Here is a 17,156-nt window from a genome sequence, read left to right on the forward strand (position 1 = left end):
TTCCTTGCCTTGGCCAATGGGTGTCAACTCATATGGCTTGGGTGGTAGCTGTGGATGGGGGAGGGGTTGTTTTCTTTCAATATCTCCTCTGAGCCAATAAGCAAGAGTGCTACTGAATGAATCCAATTATCATCTACAAACTATCCCTGAGCAACACCTTGCACCGGGCCACAATACACTTTCATCAAATACAATATTGATTCTCATGTAGGCTATACAATGAAAACACTCTTCTTATTATATAAAGATGATCCAGGGAAACAGTTTCAGTTACATTATGGTTTATTGTATATTTAATGTTCCTTACATTTACAAACATCTATTTTCTACATGTTATATCATATAAAATATCATTGTTAATAACGATTTTAATAAAGTCATCGCTATTTGAAAGTTATATGAACTCTATATGATTGCTCCACTTTTTTTGAATGAGTCTAGACCTAAGTCATTACTCTTATATATTTTCACTACAAAGTTAAATATTCAAATATAACAATGCATGTTTTTTGTAATCATTACTGCCTCAAACTAATAATACATGTTTTGTACATCATTTTGCATGTGTAAAATGTGTGATCTAAAGTTATGGTACACAATACGCCCACACAACAAGAGTTTTGTTGTATGAATGGTTTAATGAATGAATAAATGAATGGAATGAAAATAATGGAAGTTGCAGTTTCAGTAGGACATGGTATGTTGCAAGATATAGGTCAAATTGTTGCTAACCATGTCTTATCACTATATAACATAATAATTATTCTTAATATCCAATAAACACAAAAAATTGTGGTAACTACGAAGCGACAGCTGTTTAGTCAAATGTCTGATTATTTAGTCTTTCTTATTCAAACTTATAAGGGGTCATTGTCTCCAACTTAACCCTTGCAATAAAGGAACATTATGTCCCAAACTATGACTGTCGCTTTAAGAGGACGAGCCCCGTCTGCGAACAACTGTTTTATGCTAATGTGACACGCCGAACGTGCCGTGAGCCAATCAGATACGAGTTCTAACCGCGGGAGATCTAAATTTCGCGGGACGAAGTTTGGCGGTAAAAAAGCTGTTCTTAGCCAGCTCTTGTCCTCTTGTATGGAGAGCGGAGCTGTGAGCCGGACGGACAGGAGTCACAGACCGGGTCGGATTCTGCATCAGAGGGGGGGTCACAATAAGTTGTAAATCTCAAACTGGAACCTGAGCTCACTGGGACCTGCAAACCTTCTGGTATTTGGACTTTTACAATACTGGATGTTTGAAACTGTTTGTTTATTTATTCAGGCAGCGAATATTATTATTATTTTTTTGTAACTTGTAAAGACAGTTAACGTTACCTCTGCACTTGGTTACCGGACAAAGGATAACAACACCGACCAGTCAGTTTTTTATGTATTTTCTGCTAAATTCTCCTGGATTGCACATTTAACCTGTGCATTTTGTACCTACCAAACAGACTGGTTTGAGCTGTGTGTGAGTTGGCTTCTTTGTTATATTCCCAGGGTAGAATCTTTTCACAGGAAGCCTTTAGGAGCCGCAGCTCTCCGGTAATAAGGGATACGATTTAGCAGAGCATTGATCGGTGTGTTAAGCCATCATCAGTACACTTCCCCCCCCTTCGCCTGACCGATCCGGTTAAATTTAGTTTACTCAGGAAAATGATGCGAATGCCGAAAGGCGTCTCTCCGGCGTCGGGTCGAGCAGCGATGGGGCTGCCTTGTTCCCAGCAGAAGATCAAGGTTTTGTCCAAGACAGAGCTCCTCGGCACCGTGCTGTCCAGCCCGCCGATGAACACGGTACCGGTCGGCTATTTCACCCAGATCTGCAACACCACCGCGGCCGAACAAAGAGCCAACAGCCTGTACTCAACCCCCCACGGACCAGAGGCTAAACCCATCAGATCATCCTCCGGGCGATTGCCGGTAAAGAATCAAACACACACACACATACACACTACTACTCCTACTATACAAGCTTTACACCACATTTACACACATTTTAATAACGAATCACTGGGTGAGTGTGCAGCATAGTCAGGACTACGTGCTTGTGTGGGCGAAATAGCTCGTCATTTCCATTGGTATGCAATGTTTCAGCCACGTTTAGGGTGCATGCAAATATGTTTTGACGTGATAAGACACAGAGGAGCCACTGTGTCTCTGCTGCTGCTGCTGGATGTGTATGGGTTGGTGTGACTGTGACATGTCCTCCTCCCGCAGTCCAGCTGTAGCCAGACAAGACCAAATGTTGTGTGTGTTTGATAGGGAGGAGGAGGAGGTGGGGAGGGGGTGTAGTTGATAGTGTTTGGGGGCCCCTCTCCTATATGAAAAGGAAGGATGAGTGGCCCCCACAGTGGGAGATAGCTGGGGCAGCAGGGGTACACAATCTAACAATGCAAGGGGGGATCAAGCAGATGACACTAATGTAAACACAGCATTTAACACTCATCTCTTATGTCTTTTTAACTGAACGTCAGCTCTAGTTGGAGGAGAAATTCTCCCGAGCTGTTTCTTCTCACCCTCTTATTTGGACAGCTTTTTATGTGATTGCTCCTACATGACAGCTGCTCCCACTGCACCTGTCATTAGGGCGACACCAGGACCTGTGTAACCTGTTCATGTCACTGTAGGAAAGAGCTGAAGGGTCAGAGGTCATCACCGGACAACTGGTGTGTTTTCCTGGAAGCCGATGTGTGTGTGTGCTCAGGTGGAAAGAGACTAAAAAGCATCATTTAAAAAAAAAAAAAAAAAAAAAGGAAAATCCATATGTTAGGAATATTAAATGAGAACCGTACTGTATCCCTGCTGTGTATAGGCCGTATACTTCCTATTCCTGAAGGATTATTTGAAAAGCTTGTTGATCTGAGAGGATTGGATCACACTCAGCGACTTGTTGTGCTCCACACCTGCTGTTGTTTGTTATATTGGTCTCCTCCTTTCTCGCCAGCCCCGCCGTCCCTTCTTTAGATTTACTGAATTGCAGCAAAGCTAAAGGGGGTTAGGGGTTAGACTGTGTGCAGCAGATCCAAATCTCATGTTAACCCCCTGGCCCTTGCGCCTGTATTTGCTAATAGGCCCTTCAAGAGGATTAGTTGGATGCAAGTAAAGTGAGAAATAGGCTGCCACTGCCACCTGGCTTATCATATGCCAAGGTGAACTTAATTTCGATTCATGGATTTGTGCATGTCACACCGTAGAAATAAAAATGTTATCCTCTCTTTTAATCCAGCGTTAAGACCCTTTCATGTGACAGATAGCTTGACCCAGACTAATATAGGATGTGGGCTGACAGGGTTGATTATGCAGATGGAGATGGCAACAAGTTGCAGATAAGAAGCCACAACACACAGGGTGTTTCCACACTGACACTTGGCTTGTCTGTTCTGCCTCAGTACATACCTGAGTGTGTTTGGATTCATCATGAATGCATTCACTTGGATTTTGATTTTGGTGACTCTACAGGGATGGTTTACGCAGGTGGTGGGGAAAAAAAACCCATAGCTCACTAAAATGATAGTTTCATTGAGGTGGGACAGAGGATTGCACTTTTGAAATTACACAGCAGGTTTCAAAAGTCCCAAAGTCCCATAATTGTGAAACTTCCTCGGCATCTTTCAGTGAATTAAGTAAATGATCAGTAAGCTAAGTCTTTCGAATGTACACTATGAGTAGCTGGTGGGCTGAAACTCTTTCATATGTTTCATTTCTGAAAAAAGACAGAACCTTAAAGCCTTTTCCTTCTCCCCAGCCTCAAACACATCCTGTCGATGATCATCGTACTGCTTCCTCTTTTTAATCTGACGTTCTGTTGGACACAGACATGCTTTTTTTTTTCTTTTTTCTTTTACATAGGCGGCAGCTGTTGATGCAGTGTTAGGTCATTTAGGGTTGTGTCCCCATATGCTTGTTGCTTCCCTAAATAATGAGACTTCGATGCATAGAGCTCTATCCAAATGAAGGTGGGATTCAGTTTTCAGCCACAGAGCATCACTGCTACAGCTGTGATGCTGTAGCATCCTTTTTTCTTAAAATCTGTCAACTAATGACACTCAGTCTTTCTGTTTTTGTAAACTATAGAAGACAAACACACATGTTTTGGTCACTTTGTATTTGGACATAAAGTAGCTCTGTAAGGTTGTGTGATGTGTGCAAAAATAGTTATTTAAGGGATATATTAAGTAAATGAATACTAATGTGTCTGAATATTTAGCATGTTGTCATCTACAGCTATTGCACAACATTAATTTGATGTACTGTGTATGATACATATACTATATGTGCTTGCTGACACAGCAGCTTGAGTGCATGTTCAGTCATGGGTCTTATGTTTACAGGAAGTGCTGCTTTTCATGTGCAGCTTACTTCCTTTAACTCACACAGCATAATAACCACTGTTTCTTTTGAGCTGTCTTTGACTGGAACAGGATGCTTGGTTCAATGTTAGATACCGAATGCCTCCAAATACAAACAAACTAAACAAAGCTCAGTGCGCCAACAGTCGTGCGTGATCCTCGACTGTGAAAGCTTACTCACGGGGACACACGCAGAGGTTAATGATTGACTTTGGCTGCAGAGATTCTGCCTGTAGCTGTTAGTAGTCGTGTAGTAAAAGGCAATGTATCACTGATTGTCATGTGAGTTCTAACCAGGGTGTGTTAAACTGTTGATAATGTTGTGTCGCTCTGTTTCCTTTCAGCTTGATAGTGATGTAAATGCGTCCAGGCTTCCCTCCAAAGTCCAGGGACCGTCCGTCTCCCGACGGCTGCTTTTATATCAGTCCTCATCCTCCTCGTGCTCTGCAGCGCTGCAGATGAATGAATAAGTCTGTTTCAGATACAGCAAGTCATGTTTACTACAGCCGAATGCCAAGTTTGGCCAGAAATGCATCATTATGTCCATCACGAGAGACAATGTCCCACTTATTTCCAGCTTTATGTCGCATGTGCCTGTTCCCAGACTCTCACAGAATGTTCACTATCTGCAAAAACGGCATAAGCCTTCACATCAGTTTTATGAATTACTTTTTCTGCCACATGGTAGCAACATAGGTTCCCAATGAAGTTTTCCTGTAACCCCCAGTGCTGCCTTGAATCACCTCCTGGCTCCATCCCCCCATGCAGCAACCCCCCCCCGCCTCACTTACACTGCTGCCACCTGGGTGTGACATTGGCCACATTGCCAACTGTATGCACTCATCCAAAATCTCTCTCCCTTTTCCTTTTCTCATTCACCTAGTTTTACCGCCGCCTGAGGCCAGCCCTAACCCTGGAGCATAATGTCCTCGACCGGGGGAGTTTGCATTTCAAAGCAGCCATCTACCCCCGACCCCTTCCACCAGCAGCCCCAAATGGGCAGATCCACCCTTCTCTTTTTTTTTTCTCTTGAGGGATGCATTGACAATCTCATCAGCAACTTAGCCATTGTGTTTTCTTTTGACTAGCCGAGGGTGTGGTCGTAGTGAGGGGTTTGTGTGATGAAGGAGTCGTCCTTTGCAGGCGTACTGTAACTTGCCCATGGCTCGGATGGAATCTGAATCCCATGCAGCTCAACCGACGAGGTTTGTTGGTTTGAGGAGAGGCCCGGCAGCAGAAGTCCTTCACGTGACTCTGACTGTGTGTGAAACACCACTGTGGAGATTTCACCACAGCGGCAGAGACAGCAGGAATCAGCCAAAGAATGTACAACAAACAGAGGCTGCCACGTGCAATGCTTGGGTGTAACTGGGCCGGCAAGCAGGGTGAGGTTATGGCAAACGTGAGTGGGGTGATACTGCGAGGTTGTAAGATAAAGAGGCAATAGGAGGACAGCTGACATTTTCCAGGAGTGGCCTACTGCGCAGTAACCACATGACTTTACATTGAACATGCTTAATTATATCAATTACGACCCACACACTGTGAAACTACATCTAAAACTATTTTGATGATCAGATTCAGCAGGTTTTTCCTTTCATGACATTTGCGTGTCAGACAACATACCTGCATGCTCAACAATAATTGGCATTTGTTACTTTGTCAATTATTACTCTCTCATGCACTTTACCTATGCACACATATGAGAGACAGATAGCCTGTCTTTCCACTAAATGAAGTGGTGTTTGCGTAATGTGGTTGACTCACCAGAGAAATCCCTCATGCAAAAAAGGAGCACCCAAACCCCCACCTTCACACATACAGCTGCAGGGTGAAACCGTTGGTTCCTTCTTACAACATGTTGCTGCGCCCGTGGCTGTGACTTTTGAAGTGCAGGGTCTGAAAAATGTAGACCTGCTGGTGGTGGTAGTGGTGCAGTTTGATCTGCAATATCTGGGTCACGGAAGTTATCAAGCTCTACTTAATTTTATGTGATGGTTATTGTTTGTTTTTTTATGATTGAAGAGGAAAGTAAAACCAGGTCAGATGTAGTTTTTTCTGTTTCAACCACAGTTTGTTTCTAATTCCTCTCTGTGGCATTTGGTGTTTGACAGCTATTGTCAGGAGTCTGACTTCAACAAAAAGCCCACATTTAATGCCACAAATGCTACCGGCTACCATTTTGTTAGAAAGTAGTTGGTCACTGTCCCGTCCCATGTCTCTTTGTATGTCCGCGTGGCTGCCTGTGTGCTGTAGGGATTAAAAGCCGCCCTGCCAGACAGCATGTACACTTGCTATACTGCTTGCTCCAGATGTCGCCGGTCAACAGGTGGACATGTCAGGGAGCACACTGGGACAATGGCTGCCTTCAGTATCCCCCACACTCTCTCTCTGGCACATCCACACATGGTTCAGTTAACGTGCCACTTTTTTTCCATGTCGGGGAAAATTGCTGTCAGTTGGCTAAACCCATTAGGCAAAGCAGCTCACTGGCTCCCCGTGCGCTGCACTGACAAAAGGGGGATTGTGGTTTTTATTTGTTAAAAGACAGAAAAGGTGAGGTCCCTAACCAGATGCTTACAAATTACCCAGCAGCCTCGGTAACGCCGAGCTGAAATCCCACGCCTCGTTAGCTCAGTCACCTGTGTGTTTTTCTGTGGGCGCCCAGCGTGAAGAGGGGAATGACTACTGACTGATCCACTGTGAACTTTTCCCAGTCCACTGTGAGCGCTTGTTGTTGGAGTTAACAATTCACTGGCAGGAATGCTGCGTGTCCGGGTGTCGCCAATTTGCGCAAGTTTTTTCAGACAGTTGGTCGTTTCTTAATCCTAAAAGAGGGAGGCTGTGTGCTTGTGACTTTCACTTTTGTTATATGTGGGTCATTGCAAAGAGTTATAATGGTCACATGAAGATATTTAGTTTATATTGGGGTCCAAAGGTCTGGCCTGCGTGTGTTTAAGTTGAAGCTGAGTGCATGATGCATTACAGTTATGGTCAGGCAATTGTGTGTGTGTGTGTATGTGTGTGTAAAGAGAGAGAGAGCCTGTGTGTTAAGCTGTAGAAGAAAGGAGATGTAGGGAGGCTTGAGAGGGGGAGGAGAGGTCATTGAGTGATTCCAGGGATTTCCTGACGTTTTGTAGGCAGTGGGTTGAGACCCCCCCACCCCCCCCACCCTCCACTACGTCCACACACACACACACACACACACGATCAGTGGAAGTCCTTGGGAAAGTGTGAGTGCTTTGTTTCTGCACTTGAGGGCTGTTGGCACATTTACGACACAGCACTTTTCAACACCCCCCCCCCCCCTATTTAGCACTTTTGCCAGCATTGATGTCACAGTTTCTTGGAAGGGCTGAACTCACCCTACACAATACATTTTTACAATTTAACTTGGCCTTATGGAAAGTGAGTGCGGTTTGTTAAGTAGGAAGCATTGTAGAGAATATAACATTTCAAGGAGGTCAATCGAGGAACATTATTCACACTTGGCATATTCTTGTGATGACCGAATGATTACTTCTGAGTGAAGCACCATAACAGCTAAATAAAACTCATTGCTCTTTGCTCTCCAGGCTAAAAGGAAGCTGGATCTTGAGGACCCTCTTTACCTCCCAGAGTTCCGCACACCAAAAGGCAAAGGCAACATCGCAGCCAGGATACCAAGTCCACGGAGTGAGTACACTGTGTGGGTCAGATGTGACAGAGGAGTTGTTATATGTAAATGTGGATTTTGGTGATAGATACTCAAGGTGCACTAATACTGCTGTTGGTTTCTCTTCTGATAGAATCTCTGTAGTGCTTCTATCTAAGTTTTTATTTTTTACATTAAATAATAAAGGAGGTCATTCAAAGAAAGAGAAAGTAACCCCGTCCTCCACACCTCCACAGTTGGAGACTCAATTGGATCATTAACGCGGGAAGTGATAATAATTAAAAAAACATCATCTGAAGGTCATAACCGTGGGAGAATATGGTCAGTAGGGTACCATTAAAGTTAATTATAAAATGGGAAATGTGAATAAGCCAATAAAACACTGTAGTAAAGAGATAAGACCCAGGAAGTAGTGTAATTACAGTTCATTCAAATGGGCACAATCCAAAAGAGGCTGTTAAAGGGATGGGCCTGAGTGTGAGTGGACGGCGGGAAATACTCTCAGAGAGCAGCTTGATGTTAGCTTGAAAAATGGATGCTCTTATAATCAGAGAAAGGAGCTACACATGGACTAAATGTCAAATCGTTGTCAAATACTAAATAGACCTGTAGCAGATTAAAATGTGAAAACTTTATTTGTGACACAGTTTTTGCACAGTCTGTCATTGTGTAGGAGACAGAGTAGCTTTACCCACAGCAGATGGTATCATCAGTGAGTTGTTTATGTGTTTATTTCCCTCTTGCAAATAACATGCACATGCACAATGTCATGAAATATTTACCAGTGAATGCAATTTCAAATATCGAATGCAAAATGAGTCATATTCAGACAAGAAGAAAGATTACTGACACATTCATATAAGATTGTTTTCATGTTATGCTGTTGACAACAACTTGAATGACTAATGTAAGTAATTGAATCACTGATCAAATGAATGAAGTTTCTAACAGATCGGATTCATTCACCTCATATTTACATATACATCTGCTCTGCTTCACATTGTTCTCTCCTCATGCGCCATTTTTCTACATCTTCTCCCCCAGCTCCAAAGTCTCCAGGTGAGCGAACGCGCTACGACACCTCCCTGGGCCTGTTGACCAAGAAATTTGTGGGTCTGATTGCCGAGTCACCTGATGGAGTCCTTGACCTGAACTGGGCCACAGAGGTTCTGGAGGTCCAGAAGAGACGCATCTATGACATCACCAACGTCCTGGAGGGAGTTCAGCTGATCAGGAAAAAATCTAAGAATAACATCCAATGGCTGTGAGTTCAAACGGGCCAGAAAGAGATTTAATATTCAGTATGGGAATAAACTCAAGTTCCAGGTTAAAGAAGATACAGGTTGACAGAAACAAGACATCTAGATACATTCATTTTCTGGTCTGATTGGTTTGGCTGTTATTAAAAAATCTATCAATAACTTATTGCTACATCTCTCTGACACAAAAAAGAATTGAGACCACATATCATAAAGGTTGTGTTTAATGACAAGCTGTTGTGTTGGATATCACAGTTGCAGCTCAGTGTCTGTGTTCCTGTTCACACACTTATCCCTCATCTGCCACCTAGTGGCTACAACTACATATTACAACACTGACTCACCAGCTTGCTTACTGCCTGTTACACCATCTGGACTTGGGTTTAATTGGTCATGACAGCGATAGACAAATTACAGACTAATTTTATTTGCAATCACCTTTTGGTTTTTTTTGCTTATTTGTATGTTTTCCTGCGTGTGGTCTTGTAGGGTTGGAGATGTATTCGAGGGCGGTGCAGGTGGAGGGGAGAAGGCTTGTGCCCTGAGGAAAGAGCTGGGAGACCTGGAGCGAGCAGAGAGATCTCTGGATGAACTGATTCACTCCAGCACCGCGCAGCTCAAACAGCTGACCGAACACAAAGACAATCAGAGATATCCTTCACATACGCCTCTTGTGACTGAAATTACATTGCTACTGCAACTCCACTGTGCTTGGTTACAATGTGAACAATCCACTTCATATTTGTCGCTGTTGTTACCCTTGACCCCACGCTGCACGTTGGGCTATGTGACATACCAGGACATCCGCTCCATCGCCAGTCTCCGAGACCAGACAGTCATTGCTGTCAAGGCTCCTGCTGAGACCAAGTTGGAGGTGCCAGACACAGCAGGGGTGAGAGCACATCTTTGTTTGAGTTTTACACTGCTTGTTTCCTCCTTCTCACCTCTCCCAGTTTATAGGCTACTGCACTCAATGCTAATTTTTAAAAGGTGTCTATATTGCGGTCGGATAGGTGTAAGTCTTTTGAAAAGTTTTTTAACAATGTAGTTTTGCAGGGACTTTCAGTAACCCAGATCATTTATAATTATGTATATACATTTTAACTGCTAAAAACTCTAAAAAAAAAAAAACTAAAAAAAAGATAAATGAAATGCATACAAGCAAATTTGACACCAGTAAACTATAGTAGTTTGTCTGGTCTGTTTTAAACAGCAATCTGATATCTGTGCCCTATTCTCCCTACAGAAGGGGTCATTACAGATCTATTTAAAGAGTAAGAACGGCCCCATCGAAGTCTACTTGTGTCCAGAGGAGGGTCTTGAAGATGCAAGCCCCGTGAAGAGCGCCATCACGCCTAAGAAGGAGTTCCCTCAGCCCCTTGGCCCCCCAGCTGCAACCACAGTGGCACCGCCAAACTACAGTATCAAAGAGGAGCCTATTGAATGTAAGCTTGGGTTAACGTACCATACAGTAGGATAAACTATCCTGTTTGAGGTGTGAGTTTGTGAGCATGCAGCATAAAGGTTAAAATCATTTGGTCATGCAGTCAGTACATTTACACGACAGTTGAAAAAAATGAATTATTGCCTTAATCCGACTAAAACTGGACAATTGAAGTGCATGTAAATATGTTAGTCCGACTAATACGGGAGTTCGCCAAATCCAACTAAGACACCCAGGAAATGCGATTGGAAATCGATTTTATTCTGCATATATGTTAATTCTGCATATACCGTATATCGCACTGAAACTGGACAATGCATGTGTACATGCTTCTCAACAGTTAAGATAACACAAGGTGTAGCACAAAAGCTGGCCGAACCCAGGCAAAGAAAAGGGAAAAAAAGCGGTGTCAGCACCGATTGAGTGTATTTCACAAAGTGCAACCAGCGAGAAGATGTGTTTTTTAAGCCCGTGGACCGACCCGAGTCATTAGAGGCTATAGCCTATTTTCAAGCCGAACCCAGCCCAGGTTCAACTGGACATGGTTTGTATTAACCCGCTGAAACGATGCATATCGCCACCTATGTTGAGGAGGCGGACCGTCAGTTATTCGATTTTCCCTGTTTCATGTAAAAAATGACATTTGGTGCTTACATGCTGTGGATCTGTAGAGTTGTGCATTAGGATCCCATGCTCAGACCAAAATTAAACCTCTCCCTCCTCTGTCCTCTCCTCACAGGCAACATGTCTACGGCAGCTCCGGCTGCCCCCTCAGCTGCAGCCTCCAGTTCCTCTTTACTGGATGTGGAGGGTCTGTTGGGTTTGCCACCCAGCCTGCTCCAGATCACAGAGGACCAGCTTCCTGGCACCTCATTCACCGCAGATCCAAACACCCCCTTTGTGAATTTCTCTCCACCCCTGGACCACAGCGATTACCTCTGGAGCCTGGAGGATGGCGAGGGAGTGTCCGATTTCTTTGACACCTACGATCTTGCAGATTTGTTGCAGAGCTGAGTTACAGCGGGGAAGAAATCTGAGAAGAAGAGGGGGGTATATTTAATTGAATGCCTTCTCTGAGTAGGAAATATTACACTATGAAGCCATCACTCTTTGTTTTTGCCATGTCTATTTTAATATCAGTGATTCCCAAAAAGGGCATTTACCTTCCCTTATCAATTTCAATAAGGTAAAAATAACAATTGTACATATAATTGTAAAAAAAAAAAAAAAAAGTTCAATGATTAACTGAGATTGACACTGATGTGTGAAATCTCCAACCATATGGAAACACTGTTTTAAAAAGCAGGGACTGTTTTGAAACTTTCCTTTTATATTTTCTGATTGTGCTACAAAGATAACATTTGTAACGCCATAAAAACACAGGAGTTATAACGCATTATCACATCAACAGCAAAACATCTGATAACATTTGAGTATCAGTCGGTGTTTACGGTGTGACAACTCAGGAACCTTTTTTTTTTCTTCCTTGTTTCCAAAGTCTAAATGTTAGTGCCAGTCTTTGGCCCGTAGGGGGCGGCCTTGTATCAGGTCAGCTTTAACTGCTGTGCAGCTTTACTGGATTCAATCACTGGATGAGAGAAAGCTAAAGCTAACAGGAACCATTCACAGGGTGCGATTGTAGGAGTCCAAGCGTCTTTGACACGGACCAAATTAATGTGAATAATTTGAAAAGCTGTGAGCACCAGCTTTGTAGACCTGCTTGCACCTACAGCTTGAACATGCAGTATCGTGTGATATCTGAGTGTAGACATTAGACATACAACCGATTTTGATGGTGCTGATGTTTTTGCATCCCTCTAATCAAGTTTGCTCTCTCCTGCCTTAAGCTTTACATCAGGCCTTGTACTTGTTTGGTGTTGCGCTGTGTGCCAAACCATTGCAGGTTGTGATGCCTGATACTGGACCCAGAGCCAGAGTTAGTGACCGATAATGGTGACAGAACAAGAGGATCACATGCTCTGTCTTGTAAGTTTGGCAGCTTTGGTTTCCAATCCAGTTTCTCCCCCCTGTTAATAGTTGAATTTTAATTGATGAATTTTTTATGTGGTAGTGTAAAACTACTCTTGTATTTCTGAGGAAATTACCCAAAAGAATGAATTCAGCATCTGTGTTGCAGGTGTGGAAGATGAGTTAATTCATGTAATTAAGGTTAAATAAGAGGAGTGTTTTCTTTTTCCTCTACTTGTTCTGAAATGAATGAAGTCTGTTGATTAAACAGCAACAGAAACGAAGCCTGTTGATTAAACAGAAACTGATCTGACTGATCTGAAATTGATCTTAACTGTTCAGATTTTAGGCCCATGAATGCTCTCCCTCATGTTATGGTGCAACTCTTTTAATTGTCAGAGTCTGTGTGCCTGAGATCAGAGCGGTTGCAACTTTTATCTGTTTTTTTTTTTGTTTTTTTAAGAGTTCTAGACATTTGGAAATTTGAATTTGATGCTGATGTATTTCTGGCTTTCCCTCTACATTGCAGAGATAAGCTAAACTGTCCTGTCCTAACAAAACTTGAAACCGCGTGCTTGTGTGTGAGTGTATCGGATGGCTTGGGAAATGGGTGACGTGGTGTGTTTGTGTGTGTGTGCATTTTTACAATGTAGAATAGGGAATGTGAATTCAGAATTTGTAGTTGTTTTTTTTTGATGAGCATTATTTTTCTGGTATTTGTACATAATTTGTTTTGTATTTATACCTATTTTCCGAATTTTTTTGAAAGTTGATACTGGCCTTTTCGCAGAGGGCACGACTGTTTTTGTATGACATGCGGCACTTAATATTTTGTAATATTGTGTGGTCTGTTTGAAATTATTGAATAAATACTAAAGCCATGGTTTACACTCGGGATTCTGCTCCATTTTAATCACTTTGCATGTCAAAAAATTTTTTTCAATGTCTTTTCAACCAGGCTCACATCGATAACTCTTCTAGCCTCTGCAATATCATCCTCCATGTGACCATGACTTAATGGAAATCCACTGATACAAGGGCTCATTGCATCTCGCGCTCAAATCAAATATGGAGTCCTGTGTCTAAAAACAGCAAGCCTGTGGCCACAGAGGATATTGATCTAATAAGAATTGACATTCCCAGAGGAGACAGAATGGGTCGACATGAAGAGCGACAATGACACTGAATGAGCTATAAACACGTTCAGACAGGTAAACAAAACCCACACATCATTCTTTGTGAGTCGGTTGCTTTGGAAACAAGCTCACAATAGTGAGTGGGTATAGGGGGTCGAAGTTCACCGGGTCACTGTGGAAAGGGGTTAATGCTTTCTGAGGGGGCCATGCATTTGCATGCAAATGTAGCACACATTCGGTAGTAAATGTATAGAAATGTGTGTGTGCAATTTTGCATGTTATTTTTACATTTTGATGTGAAAATTAGTCTCTCAACACATGGTGATGGGGAGGTTGCAATGTTCAGGAACATTTCTTTGGAAATGATTAATGTCTTTTCCTGAGGATCGGCCAAATGCTCTGCATTCTCTGTGTCTGTGTTATTTTACTAAAGAGGGATGTTGAGCATGAGAGGAGTCAACATTTAATATTAGAAAAACAAAGCCAGATAATACAACCTCTTGTGTCCAGTATATTAAAAAAAGGCACACGCCCTCTCTCCCTCGCTGCTCATATGTGTCATATGGAGCAATGGAAAAGGATTTTTTTTTTAAACAAAATGTGAAGTGTAATAATGGACAGTTGAATTGATGAGGGGCGTCCAGTGGGCTGTAACAGATGAGCAGCCGGTTCTCATTCAGTTTAGAACATTATTGTTTTGAGATGATGGGTACCGGCCAATCCACAGACTGTTGTACTTAATTTCTTTAGCTGTTATCTGATCCAAGAAGAGAAGTCGCTGCTGTGCTCGTTTCAGTACAGATGTGGATGATGTTTCCACTATAATTAGGACAGGCTCAGGTAAAATGAGTAGGGCAAAGTAGGGCAGTTCAATAGATATGATCAGACTTAATGTGGACATTAAGAATATCAGAGAATGATTTTTAAGTTCTTATATCTATCAATCCTGGGACACAGAGCAAAGCTAGAGGAGGAGAGTTTCCTCTGCTACAGTGTATTTATAACATAAGGAAATAAATAGAGACATCTTGTGAAGCTTTGATTTTGAAAAGCAGAGTCTGGGGATGAACCAAAACTGAACCTAATTTAATTAAGGATCTAGAATTTACAGACTACAGGGGATGTGTTTTAAGAAACACACATTTATTGTATACTCAACACAGACTTCAAATGCTGTCAACAGGGCTTTAGGGAGGAGGAAAAAAACATTTGAGCGTTTGCATGCCAAGAGTTTTTTTTTTCTTTTTAGCATACTGGCATGTACCTGTTTCTGCACCAACATCAGGTGTATATTAGTGCTAAGTGTCTATTAACAGATGTTACGCACAACAGCTCATGTGTTTAACAAGTGATCGTAAACCAAAGTGTCAGACACCACGTACACACACACGCAGCCTTTGACTGTGTGGTTTACATCACGCTATCTAAACAACAGAGCACCTCAGTTCTGCTGCGTCACACCTTCAGACCAACTGCTGTGATGACAACCGACTGAAGTAAATACTGTTGGCTTTAACGCTTAATTTGCCAAAATCCTGAATGGATTCCGGTGTGCTGCTGCAGTCGCATTATTAAGGTGACAGCTTGTTAATGAGCAGCACCAACATGTGGCCACAACACTGCTTGTCATTGTTTAAGGCTGCAGGACACATTATTCTCATTATGGGTTGGAACAATTTAGCTACTATAATTGGTGTCTTTAAGGGCACACAACCTCACTTAGAGGCACTGAAAGACAAAAACTGACTCTGGCAAGGTCTAATGTCTAAACAGGTTTAAACAGGCCAGTTTAAAAATGTTTCTTTTCTTCTCCAAGTTATAAGCACTTAGTTATCTAAGAGTTACTCAATAGATAGTTGGAATGGTTCCAAGAAAATGTGGATTTAAAGTTTCCCTCGTAATCATTAGTTAATGCCTCAAGTGACACTGTGACATTGTGAATTCTACATAACTCTGCATAGACTATGAATCACAAACAAGTTTGACTACCTGTTCCCTGTCTGGAAAATGTTTTTGTTGCCATACCAACTGATGACGGGGTATGCTGGAGAGGATGTCCCTCCGAGGGTGGGGTTGATGGGCAAGAGATGTTGACAGCTGAGACGTGATACTGGGCTTGATACGCCCCAGTCAGTGAGTCAAGGATGACCACTAAATCTGTCACTACACCTGATGAAAACCATCATCAAAGGTGTTTTTTCTCTTTTCCCCGAGCGCAGTTGTGCAGGTTCCTGAGGTCAATGGCTTTCAATAGAGGCGCTGTCCTGTTCAAAACACTTCATAATTATTCCAGTGGGAAACTGCAGCCCCAATGTTAAACAATAAATCAACCCCCACCCGTCTCTTTCTCTCTCCAGTCCTCCCATTTTCAGTCATCCGTGCTGACCAGAAGAGGGGGTATGTTACGGTAAGCCTGGGCCTCCTGGCTTGACAAGGGTAGTAAATTGATAGCAGAACCAGTGGAGCTGAGTCAACATGCAGAGTGGAGAGGGAGAGGGAGAGATTTTTCAGGGAAAAGTTGTTAGCAGACCTTATGCTTCTCCTTTCGGCTGCTGGGAAGCAGCAAGGAAATCCTGGCAGCTGCAATCTTTACTGGAAGATGTCGCTACGACCTCTGTGCTTCTGCGTGTGTGTGTGTGTCAGAGAGAAAAGAGAGAAGCTGTATTTTGTGTACCTCACTTCCAGACAGCCAAAAGTTCCCTGCTCACAGGCTATGTGGGAGACTTCCCCCAACCCTAACCCTAAATATATGTGTGAAGAATAAAGGAATAAAGCTAATTGATTTGATTGTGTAATAAAAAAGTGAAACTGCCATGAGCAGTAGCAGCAGAGGGTGTGTAGTGGCGTTTAGGAAGGAAAAGGGTGGAGATAAGGAGGAAAAGCATTGATTGCGTCACTCCACTTTGTGTGCTCAGACAATGAAGTTCCTCTCTATCTCTTTCTCCTTTCCTCTGTCACTCCACCTTTGTCTTCCTCCATGTGCTGTGCATCTTCCCCCTCCTACACTCACTCCACCTTCCAAAACTATTTTCCTCTGTCAATTCCCCATTTCTCTTCCCACCCCCACCGTCACCACCTCCATCCCTCCTCCCTTTTCTTGGACTCTTGTTCTCCACTATATGTTAGTTCATTGCCTGAGCAGACCGGTTTGCTGAGTTTTACAACAGGACCCAGGCTTGAAGGCTGGCAGACGCACAAAGGCTCTGCTTCTTTACTAGGGGCTGCAAAGAAACTGAAGGAGGGTATTGTTGGGACACAGCAACCCTCAGCATTACATCAGCCCAGACATGCATGCAAAAAAATGACTGCATGCAAAATGAGCATGCAGACACACGTATGTTGCATA

At 42.8% G+C, this 17,156-nt stretch overlaps 1 protein-coding gene across 2 annotated transcripts; it reads left to right on the plus strand.

Moving 5' to 3' along the window:
- The first annotated feature begins 1,085 nt into the window (after positions 1-1,085).
- On the plus strand, positions 1,086-11,943 carry e2f2 (E2F transcription factor 2). 2 transcript variants are annotated; one of them, XM_085766633.1, is made up of 7 exons: positions 1,086-1,919; positions 7,924-8,023; positions 9,048-9,267; positions 9,752-9,913; positions 10,040-10,154; positions 10,509-10,707; positions 11,446-11,941. In XM_085766633.1, exons 1-7 carry the CDS (start codon positions 1,656-1,658, stop codon positions 11,718-11,720), a joined length of 1,335 nt encoding a protein of 444 aa, XP_085622759.1. In that variant the 5' UTR covers positions 1,086-1,655; the 3' UTR covers positions 11,721-11,941. The 2 variants fall into 2 exon arrangements, with proteins under 2 accessions (XP_085622759.1, XP_085622758.1); XM_085766632.1 differs by having other exon boundaries at positions 1,427-1,919; positions 10,512-10,707; positions 11,446-11,943.
- The last annotated feature ends 5,213 nt before the right edge of the window (positions 11,944-17,156 follow it).

This window comes from Trachurus japonicus, chromosome 22 (genome assembly GCF_045865225.1).
Source record: "Trachurus japonicus isolate A0001 chromosome 22, Traja_1.0".
Classification (NCBI taxonomy): domain Eukaryota; kingdom Metazoa; phylum Chordata; class Actinopteri; order Carangiformes; family Carangidae; genus Trachurus; species Trachurus japonicus.